The sequence below is a fragment of the Misgurnus anguillicaudatus genome, chromosome 18 (genome assembly GCF_027580225.2).
Source record: "Misgurnus anguillicaudatus chromosome 18, ASM2758022v2, whole genome shotgun sequence".
NCBI lineage: Eukaryota > Metazoa > Chordata > Actinopteri > Cypriniformes > Cobitidae > Misgurnus > Misgurnus anguillicaudatus.
Window position 1 is genome coordinate 22554647 of NC_073354.2, and position 23888 is coordinate 22578534.

Genomic DNA, 23888 nt, shown 5'->3' on the forward strand with positions numbered 1-23888 from the left:
GGGACTCGCCGTCTCCGGGAAGAAGCACACAGCTCGCCCTTCCTCCTCAAAATGGCTGTTGGTAAAGATGGTGAATAGGAGGAAGCGCCACGGATCGACATCTGAAGAGAAATACTCTCTTTAAACGAACCTCCATACAGCAAAGCATTTCGACGTTTCTTCTTTGTGAGGTACGGCTCAGGGTTTAAATCGGGTTTAAATCGCGTTTGTGGGTTGATGCCGCTTGTGATTGACAGTTCATAGACTATTTATCATGTCAGTTTACACGAGCATCAGGCTGTAAAAGTCTAACATTTTGATTATTTACTGCGAATAAGGTTTTGTTTGTAGTGTAACTGTACTGATATACTAAATATGCCGCTGTTTAATCTGCTCGGTGTTGTTTTATAAAGATTCATTGGCTGCTCTCCCATAGGGAATTACATTCGGTGCATCAACACGCAGACATTTCGACCTTGTAGTAATAGATGAGACACAGCCCGTCCTGTTTATTTACAGAAATGCATTCTTTAGTATCAACTTACAAAACATTTATACAGCTAAATGTATATATCTAAAGGTGACTTTATAATGTTGCAGGTGTAATTGTTTTGTGCTTTATTTCCTGAGGACCCATTTATCCTAATTAAATTGTCATTTTAGGTTAATGAAAGTTTAATTTTATTAATATCAATATTGTTAATATTGCTGTCAGCTTGTACACGTGCATCTAAAACATCAAAATCAGTATAGTACAGAATACATACATACATACATACATACATATCTGTATATATTTTGTTATGTCTATATTGATGTTTCTAATTCAGACATCAAAATACAACAGTGATAAAATTATATGCTTACTAAAACATGACTGTATGTGTACTTGCCTGGTTCCTATATAATGTAAGTCTTCTGCTATATAGACCCACCCAGCACTCCTTCTGCTTCCCATAAACAACATTTGATGTCATTCTAGAGCAGACAGTACATCAGTCACATCTGCATCATAGGCATTTGACAAAAAGCAGAAGACACTGTCACATGTTCATATAGATACTTTTAGGCAGTAAATAGCTGCTTGGACTCATCAAGCTGCCATATTTTCTTTGTCTATTGCTGCATTTGCATTTAATAAATCCCAGCCTTAATTAAATGCTCAGTGAAGTGCCACATACCGGTGCAGAATAAAGGTCAAACGCTTTAATAATATTATTATTATTAAAAATGTATTTGCATCGATTTGTGCTAGTTTTTTTCCATGCACACAGGGTGGTACAGGTTGTGTGTGTGTGTGTGTTGTGTCCTTATACATAAATAGAGAAACGGTTGTTATCAAGGACTGTGACTTGGAGACCACTGCTATCTCTCTATAACATTTATCTACGCCAGCCCCCTTTCTCCTGACATTTAAATTTAATTGCCTGTCTACAATCTCCCATTGCGCTGGGAACAAAATAATGCTTTATCAATGATTACTTAAATCCAATAGCCTTTTAAGGTGTACAGATTCGGCTTTTCCTAACACATTTGCCTCCCTATGCAGGGTGTCTGTGTGTTGAGCGGCAATCATGGACACCACAACCTCCATCAAGATGACCACTCTGGCCATCCAGAATCTCTTCGGCTATGTGGAAGAAGAGAACCTAGCTGCTGTAAAAGCCCATCTCGACAAGTTTAAAGAGGTGGATGGACGGAGTGATGTAAGTCTTATCTAATTTAAATCCATAAAAGTGACACAAGATGGTCAGCTGAAATGTTGATTAAAATATCTCTTTTTCTTTTGGTGTCTCTTATAATTTCATTGACAGAATGGACAGACTCCTCTGATGTTGGCTTCAGAGCAGGGCAGTCTTGAGATTGTTCAGGAGCTCATCCGAAGGGGAGCAAATGTCAATTTGGATGATGTGGTGAGATAATGTTTTTTTTTAGCTGTTAGCTGTTTAGTAGCTTCCATACTTACTTCCATTCTACCAGATCATGTACAGTCCTGGTCTCCTTCCAATTTTTGTTTCAAGAGCATATCTAATTACTTAAAGTTATTTATTAAAGCGTTATATCCTGCAAATTATCTAATCTTACTAAACATAAAATTTTCATGTGGTGACACCCAATTTTTCACCCAATACCTACCTGCAAAAATATTTGTAAAAATTGCATTTTGAAATTAGATAGACTTAGAATCTTAGACAGACACATAAGTCAGTTTGAATATTTAAACGTTACTTTATTTCTTGATATTTTTTGTCAAATATTAAAGGGGTGGTTCAATGTTATTTCAAGCATTCTGACTTATTAACACAGTTATAGAGTTGTTTCCTCATGCTTAACGTAGGCAAAGTGTCAGAAGAGCAGTTGGGCGTGTTGCAGAGTATTTCTGTGCCGAATGCACTTCGGCAGGGTTTGTACAAGTTTCGGAAAGTTTTTTTCGATTACAGGTCCAGCTGACATTTCAGGGGTTTTCTATACGTACTTCTTTATATGGGCGCTTCCCCCGGAAAACCGGCCCACCCGTCAATCAGCGGGAGACGCTAGAACTTGCAAACATCATATCACGTGACAGCTTTGTTTAATTTCAAAACTCAACATTGGCACGAATGAAGTAGTGTGTTTTTGGATGTAAGGAGAAGAAAGTCAGCCTTATGGAAACAATGGATATAGTTTATTATCCAGGGTAGCAGCGGAGTTTTGCGTGTGTGTTTGATGCGCTGGATTTTCCCAACCGGGTCATGAGTTGCACGCGGTAAGTCTTATGTTGGAAATAGGCGCGTGCATATTATATAAATGACACGAACATGAAGTGAATTATAAGTTCAACAGTGTTGTAAAGTGTTGCATGAATTGTACTTGCTCCTCCCGTGGTATAACTCCTCCTTCTTCATTTTTTTGTACGTTATCGGAAAGATTCGGTAAAGCTAATCTTTCTTTTATAAATCTGATTAAACTAAAGACTCTTCGGAGATAAAAATGATGTAATACTAATCTATAGGTACTCCATATTAACATCAGAAGTGCAGAAACAGCGTGTGTTACCTGAGCTTTAATGTCCTGTGTAAGGTATGGTGCCCCTTATACTGTGCCTTAGGGCTTTTCATACAATATAGCTATTGCACACTCCATCACTGTTCCCATGGCAACATTATCCACTGGTCCAATAGTTTCCATAGCGACGCATCTCTCTATGTGTTTTTCTGATAGGATTGCTGGTCCGCGCTGATCTCTGCAGCTAAGGAGGGGCATGTGGATGTGGTGAATGAGCTGCTGGAAAACAGTGCTTATATTGAGCACAGAGACATGGTGAGTGCGATGATGTACCCAGCAGTCTACAGTGATCGATAATAAAACCAAAGTTTATGTCAAAAGCAACACATTCACGTTCTTTATTTTGTACTGTAATTCACATTTAAGAAAGGTCATAATCCTGCATCATGACTGATATAATGAGATGGCTTTGTGTCATGCAGGGGGGTTGGACTGCCCTCACATGGGCTTCTTATAAAGGCAGAGTTGATGTGGCAAGGGTCCTGCTGGAGAATGGGGCAAACCCAAACACCACTGGACAGGTAAAAAGGATCACCTAATTGTCCTTTTAAGATATTAGATATCCAGATTTTGGCACCAATGGTGTATTCAAGCTAGGGCTGCATAACGATTAATCTCGACTAATCATGTGCAAAATAAAAGTTTTTATTTACATAATATATATGTGTGTATTGTGTATAATAATAATGTATAAATAAATACACACGCATGTAGATATTTAAGAAGTATTGACATGTATATAGTAGGGCTGTCACAGTTAAGAAAATTGGCTGACGGTTAATTGTCTAATAAATTGTGACGATTATGAAAATTGTCTGGTTTTTTTTGCTTTAAAAATTAATTCTCATACATTTTTTTGGTTGTTCATTAAATAATTTTCCCACATTGTTGTGATTATTTAAATTAAATCTTTTGCAAGGTTTACCTGCCTATAAATATGAATACACATATCACATATTTAAAAGTAATTATTTAATAAATATATATATTTAAAAAACTGAAAATACTGAAAAAAACCTGAAAATAAAAATGCAATCAAAATAAACTGACTATACTGTACCAAGCCTTAAATAGTAGCCAATCCTACTAAGGTCATATTATTATTGGACCACATGTCTATAGTGGCTGCAAAAAAATCAATTCCTTACAGATCCTTAAGAGTAGCATCCATCCCTAAATTTGGAATTGCTGTTTTTGAAAATGTATGTTTACATGGCAGTTCATATTACTTATCAAAGTTTTGCAGCATTTCTTTAAATTATGTTTTTCCACTGTATTGAATGGCTTTGCAATGTATAGCGTTACACTGTCAGTTAAGGAGCGCCCTTAGATACAGTTTCGTTTATACAGGCGCTGCAGCTCCCCCTTGTGTTTTTTAAAAAGATGTGCAATCATTGGGGTGATCTGAAATCATTGCAATTAGGTCAAACAATCGCGATGAGACGATTATTTAATCATTGTGATAGCCCTAGTGTATATACATTTTTATATTTAACTATAATTTATATAAATATTTTATCTATAAATATATTTTTTCTTAAACGTATACATGAATATGTGTGTATTTATGTATACATTATTATTATATTATACACAGTACACACACATATATGATGTAAATAAAAACTTTTATTCTGCAAACGATTAGTCCTGATTAATCGTTATGCAGCCCTCATACGTTGTTATCAATATGTGTGTTTCCTGGGCATCGAAACCCATTATCTTTTTGTTGTTAGTGCAACGCTCTACCAATTGAGCAACACAATAATAATAAGACAAAATAAGCACATGAATTTAGTGATGAAATTAAACTCTGCATTGTGTATGGCATTTTAGCAATACAGTGTCTATCCCATTATCTGGGCAGCCGGGAGAGGCCATGCAGAGATTGTTAAACTCTTGCTGGACCATGGAGCCAAAGTCAACTGCTCTGATAAGGTGAGCTAGTATTCTGTGCTTGCAAGAATATTATATGCTAAGTTCATTGTGTTTTGACAGAATAATGTCCGATTTAAAATATTTTTTCACATATTTCACATGACTTTTAATAAAAAGTAGTAGCAGAAGTAAAGACTTGCATATTTAACCATAGTTTGTCAATCTGTACCTTTAGTACGGCACCACCCCACTGATCTGGGCTGCTAGAAAGGGTCACTACGACTGTGTGATGCACCTGTTGGAGAATGGAGCTGATGTTGACCAGGAGGGGGCGGTATGTGCTCATCATTTAGCAGCATGGAATCAGAAGCCAGAGGAGACGTATTTTATTGTTTTCTTATGTTATACATTTTTCCCACTCAGAACTCCATGACGGCACTGATCGTGGCTGTGAGAGGAGGTTATACAGAGGTGGTTAAAGAACTTTTAAAGAGGAACCCCAATGTGAACATGACCGATAAGGATGGCAACACAGCCCTGATGATCGCAGCTAAAGAGGGCTACACAGAGATTGTGCAGGATTTGCTGGATGCTGGCACATACGTTAACATCCCAGATAGGGTAGGTTGGATAACGTTTCAAAAACAAATGGCATGCAGCGTAAGGTAGAAAGCAAATGCATTAAAAACCGAACATGCTGACATTTTCAAGATCACTCCACTGTTAGTCAAATATCAGTAGAGTAAATAGTAGTCTTTATGTGTAAATAGCAGCAGTCAGTGCATAATGCATTAAATAAAGAATACGATAAATTATCAGTGCATGTCTCACAGTGCCAACAATTTCTGAAATGGTTGCACCAACATTTCATTTTACATAAAATTAATTCCAGTCTTCATTCCTATTGGTAGTGCCTTTGGTTTGCTGTATGTCTAAATGGCCATGTGTGTGTATGTGTGTGCGTGTTTTATACCTTTAGAGTGGTGACACAGTGCTTATTGGAGCTGTGAGAGGAGGACATGTTGAGATCGTAAGAGCCCTGCTGCATAAATACGCAGACATTGATATCAGAGGACAGGTAATATGTCATATACATGATGTTATATATTTAAAAATATATTAAATGTCTTCGACGTTTGTGCTCAAATAATGTTTGTTTATTACAGGAAAGTAAGACTGCACTTTACTGGGCTGTAGAAAAAGGCAATGCCACCATGGTTCGAGACATATTGCAGTGTAACCCAGACACAGAGACCACCACTAAGGTAAGGAACAGCAAAACTTAAAGGGACATTCCACTCTTTTGGAAAAATTCGGCTGATCCCCGGGTCTGGCGCTAGCACTTTTAGCATAGCTTAGCACAATCCATTGAATCTGATTAGACCGTTAGCATCGCGCTAAAAAATAACCAAAGAGTTTCAATATGTCTCCTATTTAAAACTTGACTTCTGTAACTGTCTTAGTACACGATGTAACTACAGAAGAGTCAAGTTTTAAATAAGAAAAATATCAAAACTCTTTGGTTATTTTTTAGCGCGAAGCTAATGGTCTAATCAGATTCAATGGATTGTGCTAAGCTATGCTAAAAGTGCTAGCACCAGACGGTAAGAGTCAAATGTTTAACTCTAGGGGAGTTGGAAAATGAGCATATTTAAAAAAAAAGTGTAATGTCCCTTTAAAGGGACAGTTTACTTAAATATACAAATTTTTACTCACCGTATGCTGTTTCTAACCTGAACGACTATAAGGAACACAACAGGATATGGCAGGATGTTAACAGTACATGCATTTTCGATATACAATGAGTTCCTTTTATTATAATGAGCCATTCTTAAATCTGCCTTGGTCTATTTGTAGGATTCGGAGACTCCGCTAATCAAAGCCACCAAAATGAGGAGTATAGAAATAGTGGAGCTACTGCTGGACAAAGGGGCAAAAGTTTCAGCAGTAGACAAGGTAAGTCATTTAATAATGTCATGGCGTAAGGTATAACATGATGAGATCTGCACATTAAATCTGGGACCTCTATCTGCTTCCAGAAAGGGGACACACCTCTTCACATCGCCATACGTGGACGAAGCCGCAGACTGGCTGAGCTCCTCCTCCGTAACCCTAAAGACGGCCGCCTGCTCTACCGACCCAACAAGGCTGGAGAGACTCCCTACAACATCGACTGTAGCCACCAAAAGAGCATCCTCACCCAAATTTTTGGAGCCCGTAAGTCATTGTTCCCTTTGCAATTCAGAACCTCAACAAGTAAGCATGTATTAGAATTGCTGTTGTTGCAGGTAAGGACACCACACTTTGCGTTCTCAATATGTGACTCTTCTCTGTTGTCCCCATTAGGACATCTGTCCCCCACAGAGTCAGATGGGGACATGCTGGGCTATGACCTGTACAGCAGCGCTCTGGCAGACATTCTGAGCGAGCCCACCATGCAGCCGCCCATCTGCGTGGGTCTGTACGCCCAGTGGGGCAGCGGCAAGTCCTTCCTGCTCAAGAAACTAGAAGATGAGCGTTATTTAGAGTGACCTCGAAAGGATATTTTAAAACACAGTTCACTCATGTTCACAGCTTTTTTAGCTATTTCGGAGCGTGACATGTTTAATACGGCTCAATTCGTCGCATCTGGTGTGTATTCATTGGTGGACGAATCTTCATATTTCTTTCTTAGATGAGATGAAGACATTTGCAGGGCAGCAGGTGGAGCCTCTGTTCCAGTTTTCCTGGTTGGTAGTTTTGTTATCGCTCATGCTGTGCGGCTCTGTAGCTCTGGTGCTCGGCTTCACTGTGGATTCAAAGCTGGCTATTGCCATCTCTCTCACCCTCCTAGCGCTCCTTTATGTGTTTTTCGGTAAGAAACTGACCAATTATTCAGTGCTCCATCATCACATATCTAGACAAAATCAGTTGTGTGTTTGTATATACTGTAGCTTTAAAACATTTCACTTTCACAGTGGTTGTGTACTTCGGGAGCAGGCGTGAGGGTGAGAGCTGGAACTGGGCGTGGGTCATTAGCACCCACCTTGCCCGACACATTGGATATCTGGAGCTTCTGCTTAAACTCATGTTTGTCAACCCACCAGAACTGCCCGAACAGACCACCCGGGCTCTGCCTGTCAGGTTTCTGTTCACTTTTTGATTTTTTTTTTTAGTTTTAATGTGACTGATTTGGTTTTACTTTAATCTTACATGTTATTTTTTCAGGTTTCTGTTCACAGACTACAACAGGTTATCCAGTGTGGGTGGTGAGACATCCATGGCTGAAATGATCGCTACTCTCTCAGATGCCTGCGAAAGAGAGTTTGGCTTCTTGGCCACCAGACTTTTCAGAGTGTTCAAAACCGAGGACACTCAAGGTAAAATGATCTTCCTGTTTAAGTGGGCGGTTTCATTTAATATAGAAAATGAGTAAAAAATCTGACTACAGGAGGAAGAATTGAGCTTACTAAAAACTGGTATTTACATCCCTTAACGCTTTGACCCTCTAATCCCCCAGGAAAAAATAAGTGGAAGAAGACATGTTGCATCCCATCTTTTGTCATCTTCCTCTTCATTCTGGGCTGCTTGATTATTGGCATGGCCCTGCTTGCATTCTTCAAAGTGGATGCGCAAAATCAGACTGTAAACGCAGTGCTAGTTTCCATGGCGAGTGTTGTTGGGTTGGCGCTGTTGGTGAACTGCCGCACCTGGTGGCAGGTGACAGATTCTGTGCTTAACTCTCAGAGGAAGAGGCTGCACAGTGCTGCCAACAAGATGAACAAGCTGAAGAGCGAGGGCTTTATGAAGGTTAGTTTTATACTTGTTTACTGTTTTAGGGAGAGATCGACCGATATATCTGTTTTCTACGGAAGCCGAGAGAGGCCATGCACTATTATTATTTTTGCTTGCTTGTTTTATCGTGATCACAACTTAATTTCTCCTTATCTCGAGATAACAAAAGTTGTTTTCTCGTGATCTCGACTAGGGGTGTCAAATTATGCATTTTCACATATTTGATGATCATTTAAATTAACGATCAATCAATCGAATAATCGTTAACAGTAATAGTGCAATAAGCCATTACAGCAGTGACATATAGCCAATGACATAAAAGTGTGCATAAAAACGCCAGCTTCCTCACGCGAATTAAAAGATTTTATTTTGTCTAAATAATATGCTAGTGGGATTGTAAAATGAGTCAATGTAGTTGGTGTTTTGATAAAAATCATAAATTTAATCTCGTAACGAAATATAATAGACACAGTAAACTCCGCCTCATAACGGGCACTCCGCACAGTCGCATGCATCCATGACAAAATAAAAGTTTCATTATCATCAAGTGTTATTTTTCTAGATGTTCACCTCGCTTTCTGAGTCGTCAATACACAGCTTGTTGTAATTATATCCAAGAAGCACACGAAAGGGCACTTTTCCCGTCGTTACCTCAGCTTTAGACCTGCGGCGTACTTTCAGCAAATATGCTTATGTTATGAAGACTTCAACCTTCCATTAGAAAACCCGCAACAGTGTTTAGCGTGTAGCGCAGTCATGATGATGATCAATGATATATGTTGCGGGAGTTCAGAGTGTAACGACAGTCAGTTACAGTTTACATTTAACAGTTTCTTGCCAGAATTTAAGTTTTTCATTTTAATCTGTTTATTAAAAACGGCTTCTGGACGCCTTCCCTGTGTAAAGCAGCATCAGCTGCGCTGCTATGCTAATCTTGCAGGCTTCCCTGAAGAGGGTCTTTGCTTTCAGTATCCTAACTGTGTTTAGATTTTCGGCATCGGACCCTCTCAGATCCTCCGCGGATGCAATTTTGTTACGTTAGCAGCCACCCTCGTCTCGAATGAGGACAAAAAGCCCAAGTGTGTGTTTGGCATCAAGCATCATTGTGATCATGGCAAGTTTAACTTCTTCGCGCTTGGTTAGTTTTTTCACCAGCTGTGTATGTGCTTTGCGCAGGCGCCGGACACACGTGCTTGCTTTTTCGACAATCGTTAAGTTTTATCGATTTAATTCTTATCGACAATTAATCGAAGATCGATTAATTGTTAACATCCCTAATCTCAACATAACAAAAGTCGTATTCTTGAGATGTGATTAAAGCTTACGTGTACTCGATAGAAGTGTTGTTTTGTTTTTAAACAGCAAAAGCATATTTTGCTAAATTAGCATGGATAAACAAATTAGATTTTACTTGGATCAGAGATTCGCTCAAGCTGAAATAGATTTGTCAATACTTACAATTTTACAGTGGTGAATTTAGGGACCGTCTTTAAGTTACTCAATAATACACACGTTTCTACTTTTAACAGCATTTAAATGGAATGACTGAAAGTCAACAAACAGTCACTTAATTAAAGAAATTAAGTCGTGATCAACCCTCAAGGAAAAATAATAATAGTGCATGTCCTCTCTCGACTTCCGTAGTTTTCCGATATTTTCCCAGATATTTGAAAGGGACACTTTTTTTTTCCCCTAGAGTTAAACAATTGAGTTTAAACTTTTTGGATCTGCGAGTCTGGCGATATCACTTTTAGCATAGCTTAGCATAATTCATTGACTCTTGATTAGACCATTAGCATCACGCTCAAAGATAACCAAGAGACTCTTTTGTATTTACATCGTGTACTAAGACTGACGTAAAATTAAAAGTTGCGATGTTTTAGGCCGATATGGCTAGGAACTATACTCTCATTCTGGTGTAATAATCAAGCACATTGCTGCTGTACCATGACTTTAGGAGGCGCAATGAAATAGTCCCCAGCTATTGAAAGTCGCATAATATAATTGTGCCTGCTGCACCCATGGTGGGAAAATGCTTAAAGAGAAACTCCGACACTTATCAAATAAACAAATGTGTGATATTGATCATGTTAACTAAGTTGCACAGAAGGTCAAGTATCATTACATCCGTTAAAACTCTAAAGATGGAGTGTCCTTGAATTATTCTGGTCCAGAAAAAACTTCACTAGAGGTCTAGATTCATAGCTATTCATAAATAAATAGTGCAAGCTATTCATATAATCGCCTAAAATGTTTTCTCCTTAGGTCTTGAAGAATGAAGTGGAGCTCATGGCTAAGATGGCCAAGACTATAGATGGATTTACCCAGAATCAGACACGTCTAGTCGTCATTATCGATGGTCTGGACTCCTGTGAACAGGACAAAGTGTTACAGATGTTAGACACTGTGAGTATTGATTGACACATAATATTTTACTTAGTGTGTACACCTGTGTGTCTCCTTAAGCATCAACTTTAAACTGTCATGCTGTGGTCACAAATTTGTGTTATAAGCAGTAATTCCTTTGGTTAGGTTATTTCGAGGAAATGGTCTTCTAGAGCCAGAATGCAATAAGTCTAATAAAGAAATTTTATTGCTTAATGAATAGACTTGTTGTTTTCCCACCAACTGGAGCGGTGGTATCAATGAGTTATACATTTATTTTATGTGAATATACACTTAAAAAATCCTAGGCTTTCTTCTGATGTACTGATTATAAAATTACTAAATTACTAAAATTATTGCCTAAGTACATTCTTATAAATCCTGTAATTTGTATTAGGGATGGGACGATTACCGGTTTCACGATTAACCATGATAAAATGTCCTGACGGTTAGTATTATCGTTTAAAATGTAATTATCATTATAACCGTGTTTGATTACCGTGATTTTGAAAACTCGCGGTAAACCTGTCCATCCAGAATCAGCTTGACGCAGGCGCGCGCATGCAACATTGGGTTTTGCACGAGAAGGCGTGGCGGAAGACAGTAACATGTGCAGTGTGTTTTAATGCGTTGCTTATGTGTGCATTTGATGTTCTTATTTAAGGTACTGTTCATTAAAACGGGTTCATACATCTCAGGGCTCCATGTTAATGTTCATTTAATGCAGGGGTGTCCAAGACGACCAGTCGATCGCAAATGCAATGCCGGTAGATTGCACATAAGTTAATAACTGTGTATGCTGCTCCACGTCTCCACGAGCTTCGGAAAACAAAGCGCCTAATTGGCATTATGATCTTAGAAACAAGTCTTTTTGAGTTGCTGCGCATTTTTTCTCAAGTGTGTTTTTATAAATCTTATGCCTGCCTGCTGCAGCTGAGTCGTCTGACTTCCGAAATTTGGATACACATTCTTGCGGGAGTTAATCCACACGCACGGTGTATGTGCGCGCGATCGATCGACCGAACGAGAGAGAGAGAGAAAGAGATGCGTCTGATAATGTTGTCATTTTCTAGTTTATTTCATCAAAACCGCATCTCCGCTATTCCGCTATAAGTAGGTATGTTGCTAACTCCGCTGTCGCGGCTGACTTTTTGGTTCCGCTCAAACGAAACTCAAGATTTCCTCAGGCTGCGCGTGGTGTTATGGAAAATAATGCTTCTCTTGGTTTGTTGATGGCGAAATTTCTGAGTTTTTTAACTCCTCAAAAAGAATGGAGTAATGGTGACAGCCCTAAATTCAACGTAGAGATACTCCTCCTTACACACATTTAAAGTGTTATTATAAAATTTTGTTAAAAAATGTTTTTTAGCAGGTAGGTCTTGTAGGCTTCATCATTTTTAAAGTAGATTGCCACACAAAAAAGGCTGGACACCCCTGATTTAATGTTTATGCTTTAAAAAAAAGTGCATATAGCTGCTAATTGTATTGGTTGTTTGCTGATTTTCAAAAATAAAATGTTAAAATGTTTTCAGTGTGTGTATCAGTTCTTTTTGAACATTTCCATCTCAATTTAAGAAAACCATGATAATATTGATAACCGTGATAACTTTGGTCACTATAATCATGATATGAAAATTTCTAACCGTCCCATCCCTAATATAAAACCCTTGGTATTTTTTAGAAAAGTAAATGGCCACTGTTGTAATTGCCTTTTCAATCAGGTGAGGGTGCTGTTCTCCAAAGGTCCTTTCATCTCCATCTTTGCCAGTGACCCTCACATCATCATTAAAGCCATAAATCAGAACCTCAACAGTGTTCTGCGTGACTCCAACATCAACGGTCACGACTACATGCGCAACATCGTCCACCTGCCTGTGTTTCTCAACAGCCGCGGCCTCAGCAGCGCAAAGAAGATGTGTGCGCTAGCTCCTGCTAATGGAGAAACCGTCAACTCTGAGGGTTTGTGTAAAATTTACTGTTTTGCAATATGGTCTAAACCTAATTTTATTTGTGACATCACGTTTTTGGATGACGGTATAGTTAAAAGTTCACATTGAGAATGGGACTAATGACAAAATACGGTGTGACTGCAACTGCAGCTGATTTAGATAAATACATAGGTAAGAAATTTAATTTATCAAGAATAACAAATGTCTTATTGTTTTTAATTTTTCTATAGGCGGCTGGCATGAAGAGTTGGACAGAAAATTATCTCAGAACAGCTTGGGCGAACAGACTAAGTTTGGCAGCAAGACCACTCTAAATCGTAGGGTAAGCTGACCAAAAATATTGCTTTAATTCAGTCAAGCTGTTGAAACCAAATGCTAAGTCTGCTGAAGGGCAATTCAAACAATTGAGCATTGCATATGTGTTATAATTACATATATGAAAATGATTTTGCAATTTGAACTTTTTGAAATGTATGTGTTGATTCAATCTATAGTTTGGGGATCTGCACCACATCTTGGTTTTCTCTTTTTTTGTTATAATCCAATATAATAGTAATGCAAGCACACGTGATGTAGTAATATCACATCACAGCATTTCTCTAGTAATATTTTTCTTCATTTAATGCCATTGATTTACTAAATAATAAATTCAATTTAAGTCTAACCTCGCTCATCCCTTTTCAGGATACTTACCGTCGCAGACAGATGCAGAGATCGGTCACACGTCAAATGTCATTCGACCTTACAAAACTGCTCGTGACTGAGGACTGGTTCAGTGACATCAGCCCCCAGACACTGAGACGACTGCTTAACATTGTGTCTGTCACAGGTCAGCATTAAAGCTTTAAGGATTCCCAAAATAAACCCATCATTAAAATAAATTGTGGACTTAAAGTCATTCACTGATATAACATTGGGCCCCCTTGTTTAGGCCGTTTGTTGAGGGCCAATCAGATAAGTTTTAACTGGGATCGACTCGCATCCTGGATCAACCTGACTGAGCAGTGGCCGTATCGCACATCCTGGCTCATGCTGTACCTAGAGGAGACGGATGGCATCCCAGATCAGACCACTTTAAAGACCATCTATGAAAGGTATGGCCTTTATCAACACATGATGCTGTTTATTACTAAATCCATTATGTCTTTTAAAGCATAAGCACATATAAAATACAGTTCAGTTACACATAGCTGGCCTGTATGTCTTCAAAAAAATCAGCTGAATGGTACACACTGGTAAACCTGATATCAAGTAGCTAGATCATTTTGAATTTCTTAACAAAACTTCTAATAAACTTGTGCATGTGTTGTAATCTTATGTAATCACTTTTTTGGTCCTGTATGATTGTTACATTTCTTTGTGTGTAGTTTGCTAGATAGCGCATTAGGGTTGTAATGAAAAATGTGTCCTTTGGGAGACTTCCTGGAAAAAAATAATGGGAGGCCACAGAATTTCAAAGAAAGCCAAAGAAAGCAGGCCCAGATCATTAGATAGGCTTCCCAATGGTGATTAGTCAGATTAAGCTATTCATGCAAACAAGACTTCATCAGAGCTCAATTTCTATTGTACCGATTCTACACATTCCATCTCATTGTGAGATCCTTGTTGTACCCAATCGTTAAAATGAGATGTATTCCCAGCATGGGTGTATTCTGACATTTTGAGGGGTTTATAGAAAATTTTTAAAAACCCTGAGCTCTGATTAAGTGGAAACATATGAAGTTTGTGGTTTTATGAAGAGGTTTGTCCTCCAGAACGTCGGTAACGTTCCCGTATTTTGTTGACACTGGCCGTCTCCGTGTTTCTTCCCCAGTAACACAAAATGAAATTGAGATGCAGTATTATGCTGCTCATGCTCATGAGTTATATCAGCATCATTTTCAGTTTAAATAAAACCATCATGTCTTTGTTTCATCTGGCGAAGCTCAATGTAATTTATGCCTGGATGTATAATAACCAGCCAATCTCACAAAAACCGTATTGTTTAAGTAGAAATATCACGGCTGCCCCACGTGCGACAATAACGTTAACCAATTTAAAAATGATATCATGGTTCCCACGGGTCCTTGAAATCCTTGAAAGTTTGTGAATCTGGGGAAAAAAATTTAAGGCCCTGGGAAGTTTTTGAAAATATACATATATAGATACAGGTCATTGAAAGATCTTGAATCTATTATATGCAAGAAGTTTTCTGGGGAAAAAATCCATATTATTCCCTGTGTAGTGTAGGATAATATCATACAAATTCTAGACTTGTTAAGCTAAACTGTTCGCTTTAAATGTTTATTTTCTGTATGCGAATGTTGATTCATACCAAAATGCTTTTTGCATAGTTGTGATTACACATGAAAACGTCTCGGGTTACGTATGTTACTGTTGTTCCCTGAGAAGGGAACGAGACGCTGCGTCTCCCTTGCCATACTTCCTGCGTCCCTGTAATATTTCAGATAGTGATATACTTCCTGGCTCCCGCATCACCCTGTCTTTGTCGTTAAGCCTCATCATTGGTTGAATTTGATATACACGTTCAGATGTACTTACCCCTGGAGGCGTCCCCAAAGTGTCACCACAGTGACGCAGCGCAAGTTCCCTCAAAAGGGAACTGTAACAGTGTATCTTAAAGGGTAACACAATGTAACCTTGCTCTCACTTGAAATGTGTCCCCACATTTAGTCCTTGAATTTGAGGGTATTGGACCTGGAAAGTCTTTAAAAGGTTCTTGAATCTAAGGTGTGGGAACCCTGTATTATAGAGATTTTTCCTCATGTCCATGTTGTAACTTTCTCCCTAACAGAATCTCCAAGAACATTCCAACCACTAAAGATGTGGAGCCATTGCTGGAGATAGATGGAGATGTTCGGAGCTTTGAGGTCTTCCTCTCGTCCCGTACACCGGTGCTAACAGCTCGAGACATTCGCACGTTCCTCCCCTGCACGGTTAATTTAGATCCTAAACTCCGAGAAATTATTGCAGGTAAAAAAACTATATGTTAGCTACAAATAAACTGAAAGGAAACTTTACGTTTATTTTATGTAGTCTCAGAATAATCAAATTTTTTGTTTCAGATGTGCGTGCTGCCCGGGAGCAGGTAAACATGGGAGGTGTCACCTATCCCACACTGCCCTTGCAAGAGGGCCGCCCAATATCAGTCTACAGCCAGCAGTCCTCTGCCTGCTCTCCTACTGCGTCCTACAACGGCCCATATAACCCGCCGGGTGTGACTCCTCAGCCTCACAGCGCCTATTTCAGCGGCATGGCTGGGCCACAACACCCGTTCTACAACAGGGTGAGTGACACTTCACCGATAACACACAGCTTTGGATTTCTGATTAGGTTCACTGTATCCTGAAAGATTGAAGGAGAATCAGAAAGGATGTTTTAGCTTTAATCCAGTGTTCTATTATTAGGAGCTCGATTTATCATCTCTTCAGGGGACACTGAGGTGGAACTGGTAAATAGTGTCGGGTGTAAATTGATGGCTCAGCTGGGTTTTAGGCTGAACTTTTTCTTTAGGGAGTTTACCAAGCATGTGCGCTTGTTAATAGATAAGGGGAAGTCCCCTGATCAAAGACACACCTCAAACATTTTCCACATGCCCACCCAGACTATTATTCATTCATCTCCCTCTGCTCGTGTTCCAGTTATTGTTTTTCTTCATTTTATTGTCATTTTTCAATGATTTGTGTTCAGTCTTGTTTTTTTCTCGCGTCAAAACCTCTGATGTAACAAACAGGGGTTGTTTAGTGCATGTTGTATGGCACCCAACATATTTATTCAATGCATGTTAGGAGAATGCATATGTGTGTGCGAGCCTCATTTTATTTTACAAGTTTGCATTTAAGTATTTCTGCTTTTGTGTTATTGTTTCATTCCCTAAATTTTTTGTTTCCTTCACACTTGGTCTGCCAGCCATATTTCCCCCAACATCTTTACCAGCTGCCACGGCAGTACGCTGGCAGCTCCATCCCCGCTCATGTTCTTCCACGCACCTTCATTAAAACCGGCTATCCCAAGGACCCTAGCATTGGACCCGTAAGTACTAGTCATAAACAATAGCTGTTGGGCTTTGTGCTCGTTGAAACGGCATAGAAGTAGTGTTGTAGGAGAAAGGATGTTTACATCCTGTTAAAGTTTCGCTTGGTGGCATTCTTCTGTTCCGCAGTTAATGTTTAATTTTTGCCCTGCGGATAATGTTTTCATATAAAACATTAAATGTTTTTCTACCTCTTATATTTCCTTGTTCCTCTACTGCTCTTTTCACTTATTTCAAAGTTGTTGGTCCAGATATAACCTAGTGAGTTGTATTCTGCCTACATAGACAGCATATATAATACATCTTAAAGGGACATCCCACTTTTTTTGAAAATATGCTCATATTTCAACTCCCCTAGAGTTAAAGGAATAGTCTACTCATTTTCGGTGTTGAACTATGTTATTGCCTTGACTGGGAGGAGTTGATGCATCCCTCTGTCGTCTGTGTGCGTGCGCGTGGGCGCTGGGGCGCGCTGCGACGCTTCGATGGCGTTTAGCTTGGCCCCATTCATTCAATGGTACCATTTAGAGATAAAGTTAGAAGTGACCAAACACATCAACGTTTTTCCTATTTAAGACGAGTAGTTATACGAGCAAGTTTGGTGGTACAAAATAAAACGTAGCGCTTTTCTGGGAGGATTTGGGAGAGGAACTGTGTTTTATGGCGTGGTGGCACTTTTGGGAGTACTTCAACTCGGCGCAGTAACACCTTCCCTCTCCTATTATGAGAGGGAGAAGGGGAGCGGACTTTTCAGGCGAGTCGGGGTGCTCCCAAAGGTGCTATTGCGCCATACAGTGTAGTTCCTCTTTTAAAACCGCTTAGAAAAGCACTACGTTTTGTTTTGTACCACCAAACTTGCTCGTGTAGCTGCTCGTCTTGAATGGGAAGAACGTTGATGTGTTTGGTCACTTCTAGCTTTGTCTCTGATTGGTTCCATTGAATGAATGAATGGGGCTGGGCTGGGTGCTGTCGGGGTGTCGCGGCGCGCTCCGGCGCTTGCGTGCGCGCGCACGGATGATGGAGGGATGTGTTAAAAATTCTTGGTTGGGGTGGTAACATAGTTTAATATTGAAAATGAGTAGACTATTCCTTTAAACATTGGATTCTTACTGTTTTGGAATCCATTCAGCTGATCTCCGGGTCTGTTGCTAGCACTTTTAGCATAGCTTAGCACAATCATTGAATCTGATTGGACCATTAGCATATATAAAAGCAAGTATATCAAATATAAAAATGCATAGCACACACACAAGCCATTTTTAGTGACATATTTTTCTAAAAAAATAATGTTTTCGTTAATTATTGCAATGCATTCTGGGATTGCCTTTATGGACAATGCTTATGCGTATGTTTTAAAAAAATCAATTTTGGAAAAATCCAAAATGCTGCCTCTGTAGGCAACTCACTAGGATTTGGCCTATATTAACAGTCTAACGATAGAATGCTTTTGTAACTGTGATATGTGACAGGGTTTGGGTACATTTACCCCATTTGTGACAGCTCAACAGTGTTCAAACTAGCATTGCACTAGTCACCAGATGCACTAATGTTCACCGGAGCTTTCCGAAGGCCACCAGTTCCCAAATGCCACAGAGAAAGACTCAACTGCTTCTTGTATAAACTCCTCTCTTTCTTTCGTCAACATGACTTGAATTGTGGTTCCCTCACGATTTCCACCTCTGTCTCTCCTCTCTCTCCTCAAGCAGGGTAAAGTACCGTCTTTGAAAAAGAAGCAGGTACTAAATCCTTCCAGACTCTGCTTAAGTTCTGCTGCTCTGCTGATGCCGCCCTCCTCACATGCCTTCGCAAACACAATACCTTAATCCAGAGCTCTAAACACTCTCATCCCAGCATGCACAGTGGATAAAATCACACACCCCTTAGCGGGGAAGGAGTTTTGAAGTCAGCTGTAAATGTTAAATTGAAAATATGTCGATTAACTTTACGGATTAGTACTCGGTCACATGTGGTTTGCTGGGGTTAAACTGGGATGAAGCAAATTCTGGCACTTTGGATGAATAAAAGAAAAGAATATTTGGCAATTTGGCCATTTTTTATTTTCTGTGTGCTCCCCGAATGTTCAACTAAACAGTCAATGGTTTTCACTCTCTATTACAGTGAAATGATCCAATAAAATGTAACCAAATGTGCAAATAATAGATCCATTGAAATCAAGTAACCATTTAGCCAAAAGCAAGAATTATGCACTGTATTAACACATATCATATAGACATTATTTTGGGATTATATGACTGGGGTGACTTTGTTTTATGGCCCAAGTAACACCATCAGCTTCCCCCACTTGCAAAAGTCCTAAATTAACCCCTGCTTGTATGTAAATAGTACCTTATAGATATAACTTAATTTAGTTGGTTAAAGGAACACGCCCACATTTTGGGAATTCGGCTTGTTCACTGTATCCCCCAGAGTTGGATGGGTCCATGCATATCTTTTTCATCCCCGTGTGTGCCGTAACTTTGTCTGGCGCACCCCTGCTGGCTTGGCTTGGCACGGGGACTGGGGGTGAATGGCTCCAGCTGGCGTGCTGCTTCCAATAAGTGACAGAGTGGTGCAGCATTTTCCTATTTATATGTTGTGATTTGTATAGTCACACTGTGTACAAATAAAAAGGTCATAAGAGACAAAGCCATCTTTTAACCGTATACATACAGGGAATTATATTCTCAAAAGATGAAGCACTGCTTCTGAGAGTCTAGTTCCCTGTATGTGGGCTGTTGGAAGATTGCTTTGTCTCATACAAATCACAACATATAAATGGGAAAATGTTCGCATTGTTTTGTCGCTTGTTGGGAGCGGTGTGCTGGCTGGAGCCATTTACTTCGGGTCTTTGTGCTGGGCTGGGCTGGCGGGGGCTGCGTCGGACGGCGTTGCGGCACGTGCGGGGATGGGGGGGGTATGTGTGGACTTGTCTAGCTCTGGGGGGTGCGGTGAGTGGGCTGAATTCCCAAAATGTGGGCGTGTTCCTTTAAATATCAAACTTGACCTCTGCTCCTTCCCCAAAATTTTCTCTGCCCCCTATCACATCTTCCAAAGAAATCTTTCAAGCTTATAAAATATTACAGATTTCTCTCTTTTCCTCTATACCCTTTAAGTTGTGGTGATGCATTTGTTTCAATGATGCCTGTTCAAGCAGGCGTTGAAATAATTTGCCTCGTGCACAGCATGGCCTGGATGCTAAACTTTTTGGGGTTTCTATCAAACCCGATGGTGAACTTTAAAAAGTATAGAAGCCAGGTGCCACTCCGACTTTCCCTTAATGGAGGACTGTATTTATATTTACTGTATTTATAGTCCACCTACTGTAGGTCATCATTTTTTTTTATAATTAGATGTAGCTATTTGAAAGCAACGTAACACTTAATGCCTTAAAACTATATAAACACGTGTTATAGTTGTGGATGCAACACCCCTGCACTAACAAACTCTTTCTCAAACTCTTAAACTTTTATTTCTAGTATCTCTGTCTTGGCAATGTATCCGAACCATATCATGATATTGCACTAATATAGGCCTCTTTAAAATCAACAATACTTAATGCATACATACTCTCTTTGATTCCTCACTTCCTTAAATTTTACTTTAAATTTTTTTAACCCCTTTGGTAGTTTGAATCTTCTAACAATCAGCATGGTAACCAAATAATTCCATGTGATATCGGTCCATAGGCTTATGCTAAAGTAGCGTGCACACCAAAGCTATGATTTCAATTTTTTCCAATGGAAGCGCGGCGCTTTAGAAAAAAGCCAGCAGCTGGCGTTTTTTCCGCACTGAAAGCCAGCGCTCAACGGTTTTTCCACGCTCAGTGCTGAGAGTTAAAAAATATTCAACTTTGGGTGAAAAGCTCAGCTCGTCAATGTCAGTTCTCACACGGCCGTCCAATCACAGTGAAGGAGGGGGGGATAAATATCACAACAACCAACCGGCGCATCGTTCAAGACTGATAAACAAAGTAAATGTATCACAGCAACCAAAGCGCACAGCTGAAAAAGCTGGCAGTCGGCGCCCGCTGGCATTTTCAGCCGCGTTTAAACCTTTGGTGTGCACACCCCCTTAATGTTATTGTAGTTGAGTAACAATAATAAGTTTGTGTGTTGTGTGTACCAGGGCTCTGCCTCGGTGGTGTCAGGCACCCCATCCTTGCTCCTCAGCTCAATGAGCACTGATGTCGTGTGTGAACGTGTCAGACTTATCGATGGCATGGACCAGAGCATGCTGTCCCAGTATACCGCCACCATTAAGAAGGTAAGATGTGTACTTGTATATGTAGGGTTTTGTGAGAAAGAGTATCTTGTTTTGCACAACATTCTTTTTTGTGATTTCTCAGGCAAACATAAACGGCCGAGTTCTGTCTCAATGCGTCATTGATGAGCTGAAGAAAGAAATGAACATGAATTTTGGAGATTGGCAGCTTTTCAGAACAACTGTAAGTATTTATCCTCGAGTTATTTCAGTGTGTAGTTTCTTATTCAAGCTGTTTTATTGTTCGCATAACTCGGTAGGCTGAAATGAAGTGCTGAATATATATGACAAGAGCTTTTAGATTTAGTTCAGAGATGTTTCATTTTCAAAATTGAATTCAAGTAAACTTGGGTTTTTGGTCATGTTTTATATTATTGTTCAAATCGTACTTGTAGTAAACACGCACTGCCAGATACTGTTGTAATGGAGTATGGTGTTATGCAGGTGATGGAGCTCCGTCAGGTGGAGAGCCAAGTCCTGCATGAGGAGGCTCCCAGCGAGCAGGGCAGCATAGAGCCTTCCAGACATGCTGGATCCTCTGCTCTCCGAGGAGCGGGCAACACGGACACCTCACCCATGTACAACTTTAACCTCAGCTTTGAGGAGCTCAGTAATGTGGGCATAGATGAACCTCCTAGGCATGCCGCCCCTGCATGGATGGTAAGCATCTATCCATGTCATTTTCCAAGCTATTTAATTTTATGCACTTATTGGGTATAATAACAAGCATCCTGGTATCTTTACCCTATGTAGGCCACCCACCGTACGCCCAGCATGTCCAGCCTAAACTCTCAAGAGTCCTCCAATGAAATTTGCAAGCTAACCGACAAACAGCAGGCAGAGTATCGCAACGCCTATGAGGAATACATCGCCTCAATGTCTCAGATCGAGTTAGGCAGTGGAATGGAGAAGCCTGTGCCCCCTTTTCCTGGTGTGATGCCCTCTAGCTTAGAAGATAAGCGGAAGGATGGAGTTGAACAGGATGGGCGCAAAACCGCTTCAAAACGAGGAAGCACCAAATCGGCAACAGATACCACCGACTTCCCCACAGGAGATACTTTAGATCCCATTACAGAAGAAGATGAGAAAGTCGATCATGGGTCATCGAAGTCCTTACTGGGACGCAAGACATCTGGTGAGAAGGTGGGTCTCTTCCAGGGTGCTGATTTGAAGCTAAAGGCCGCTGGTGGTTCACGCTATCAGAAGCTGACTAGTGATGACGAAGAGTCAGAAGAGTCTGACAATGCTCCTCTCCTCAAGGACGGAAAGAAACCAGAGCCTAAAGCTCCTGATGCTGGAGATCGAGCTTTCGGCAAAGGTAAAGATTACCTTTCAGACAAGAAGGATTCCTCCGACTCGGGTGTCCGCTCTAACGAAAGCTCGCCCAACCACTCCCTGCAAGACGAAGAGGCCGACCTGTCGCAATCCGAGAGGGCTAACCTGATTGAGCTAGATGAGGAGAATTCGGCCCGAAAGAGAGGACTGCCCAATAGTCTGAGTGGCCTCCAAGACCCAGCTATCGCTCGCATGTCCATCTGCTCCGAGGACCAGTGCAGTCTTCTGGCCAGCAGCCCTGAGGAGAGCTGGCCTTCCTCTAAGAGCTACAACCTCAACCTGACACCCAGCAACACCACCCTCAATAACAACACAAACGCCCAACAAGGTAACAACATTCGCCAGCCGACAGATAGCTCCACCACTACTGGTAGTGATGTCATCATAACTCCTAGTTCCAGCACCACCCAAAACGAGAATGTCCGTGTGGTGCATTTGAAGAGGGGGCTTAACCCTGGAGATCCCCCGGAGATCCTCAGAGTGTCCTCGGACACCGTTACCTTTGGAGAGGAGCGAGAAAGCATCCTGTAGGCAACATCTTGATCTACTGTAGTAGTGTCTGGTCTTAGCCAATCAATATGGCCTGTTGTTGTGATGACAGCGCATGTTTGGTGTAACGCTTAAATGTGTGTAATAGTGATTGTGTTGTTTCTAAATGTTAAAGTGGTTTTCATTCACATAGTCCTTTAACTACAGTGCTTCACCATCGTACCTGTCTCAGTACTGTAAGTGCAAAATTCGTACAAAATTAATAGCTCAATTAATTATGCATGCATTTCTAAATATAGTATGGATAAATTCATACACAGCTGTAGGAAGTTTCAGCAGTCTCCCGAAGGAAAAGATTGTTTTTACCTTTGTCACAATAAAACTTAGCATACAGCAATTAAAGCATTAAACAGTACCAAAACTTTGTGTCCATTAAAAACTATGTATATAAGACTTCATCCATTAGTAATTATACATCTGGTTTGGAAATGTGCTGTATTGAATAGTTTATTGCACGCAAGCACACTAGTATTGTGCTGTAGTGACAGTAGTACATAAGCAGTGACAAGCATGGGTCAACCTGCACTGAGTATTGAATTAGGAAATACGTATTGCATGCCCCTTGGTGTTAGTCTTTAGCAGGTAACTGTGTTGTTATTGATAACCATCTGTAGAGCCAAAAAGTGTTTGATGTTCAGAATGGAGTGAAATAAATCTTCATTGACAGCCTGTATCGTTCTTGAGATTTTTTTTAAACAAAT

The 23888-nt window shown here is 40.1% G+C and overlaps 1 protein-coding gene across 5 annotated transcripts; it reads left to right on the top strand.

The window, feature by feature from the left end:
- kidins220b (kinase D-interacting substrate 220b) lies at positions 1–23856 on the top strand. Of its 5 annotated transcripts, none has more exons than XM_073856082.1 (30): positions 1–170; positions 1529–1685; positions 1794–1892; positions 3181–3279; positions 3447–3545; positions 4861–4962; positions 5138–5236; positions 5326–5523; positions 5882–5980; positions 6069–6167; positions 6760–6858; positions 6942–7119; positions 7249–7411; positions 7575–7756; positions 7860–8025; positions 8110–8261; positions 8402–8691; positions 10942–11082; positions 12783–13020; positions 13241–13332; positions 13695–13839; positions 13942–14104; positions 15805–15983; positions 16076–16296; positions 16920–17042; positions 18747–18779; positions 21169–21306; positions 21389–21487; positions 21748–21963; positions 22057–23856. In XM_073856082.1, the coding sequence occupies exons 2-30, from the start codon at positions 1554–1556 to the stop codon at positions 23167–23169; spliced, it is 5157 nt and encodes a 1718-aa protein (XP_073712183.1). In that variant the 5' UTR covers positions 1–170; positions 1529–1553; the 3' UTR covers positions 23170–23856. The 5 variants fall into 5 exon arrangements, with proteins under 5 accessions (XP_073712183.1, XP_073712184.1, XP_073712185.1 ...); XM_073856083.1 differs by having other exon boundaries at positions 18750–18779; XM_073856084.1 differs by lacking the exon at positions 18747–18779.
- The last annotated feature ends 32 nt before the right edge of the window (positions 23857–23888 follow it).

Excerpts from the sequence above, each read along its gene's own strand:
- kidins220b (XM_073856082.1), top strand. The coding sequence starts at position 1,554 with ATGGACACCACAACCTCCATCAAGATGACCACTCTGGCCATCCAGAAT. Across the intron at positions 5,237-5,325 it reads ATGTTGACCAGGAGGGGGCG|AACTCCATGACGGCACTGAT; the intron begins GTATGTGCTCAT and ends TTTCCCACTCAG. Across the intron at positions 18,780-21,168 it reads CGTCTTTGAAAAAGAAGCAG|GGCTCTGCCTCGGTGGTGTC; the intron begins GTACTAAATCCT and ends TGTGTGTACCAG.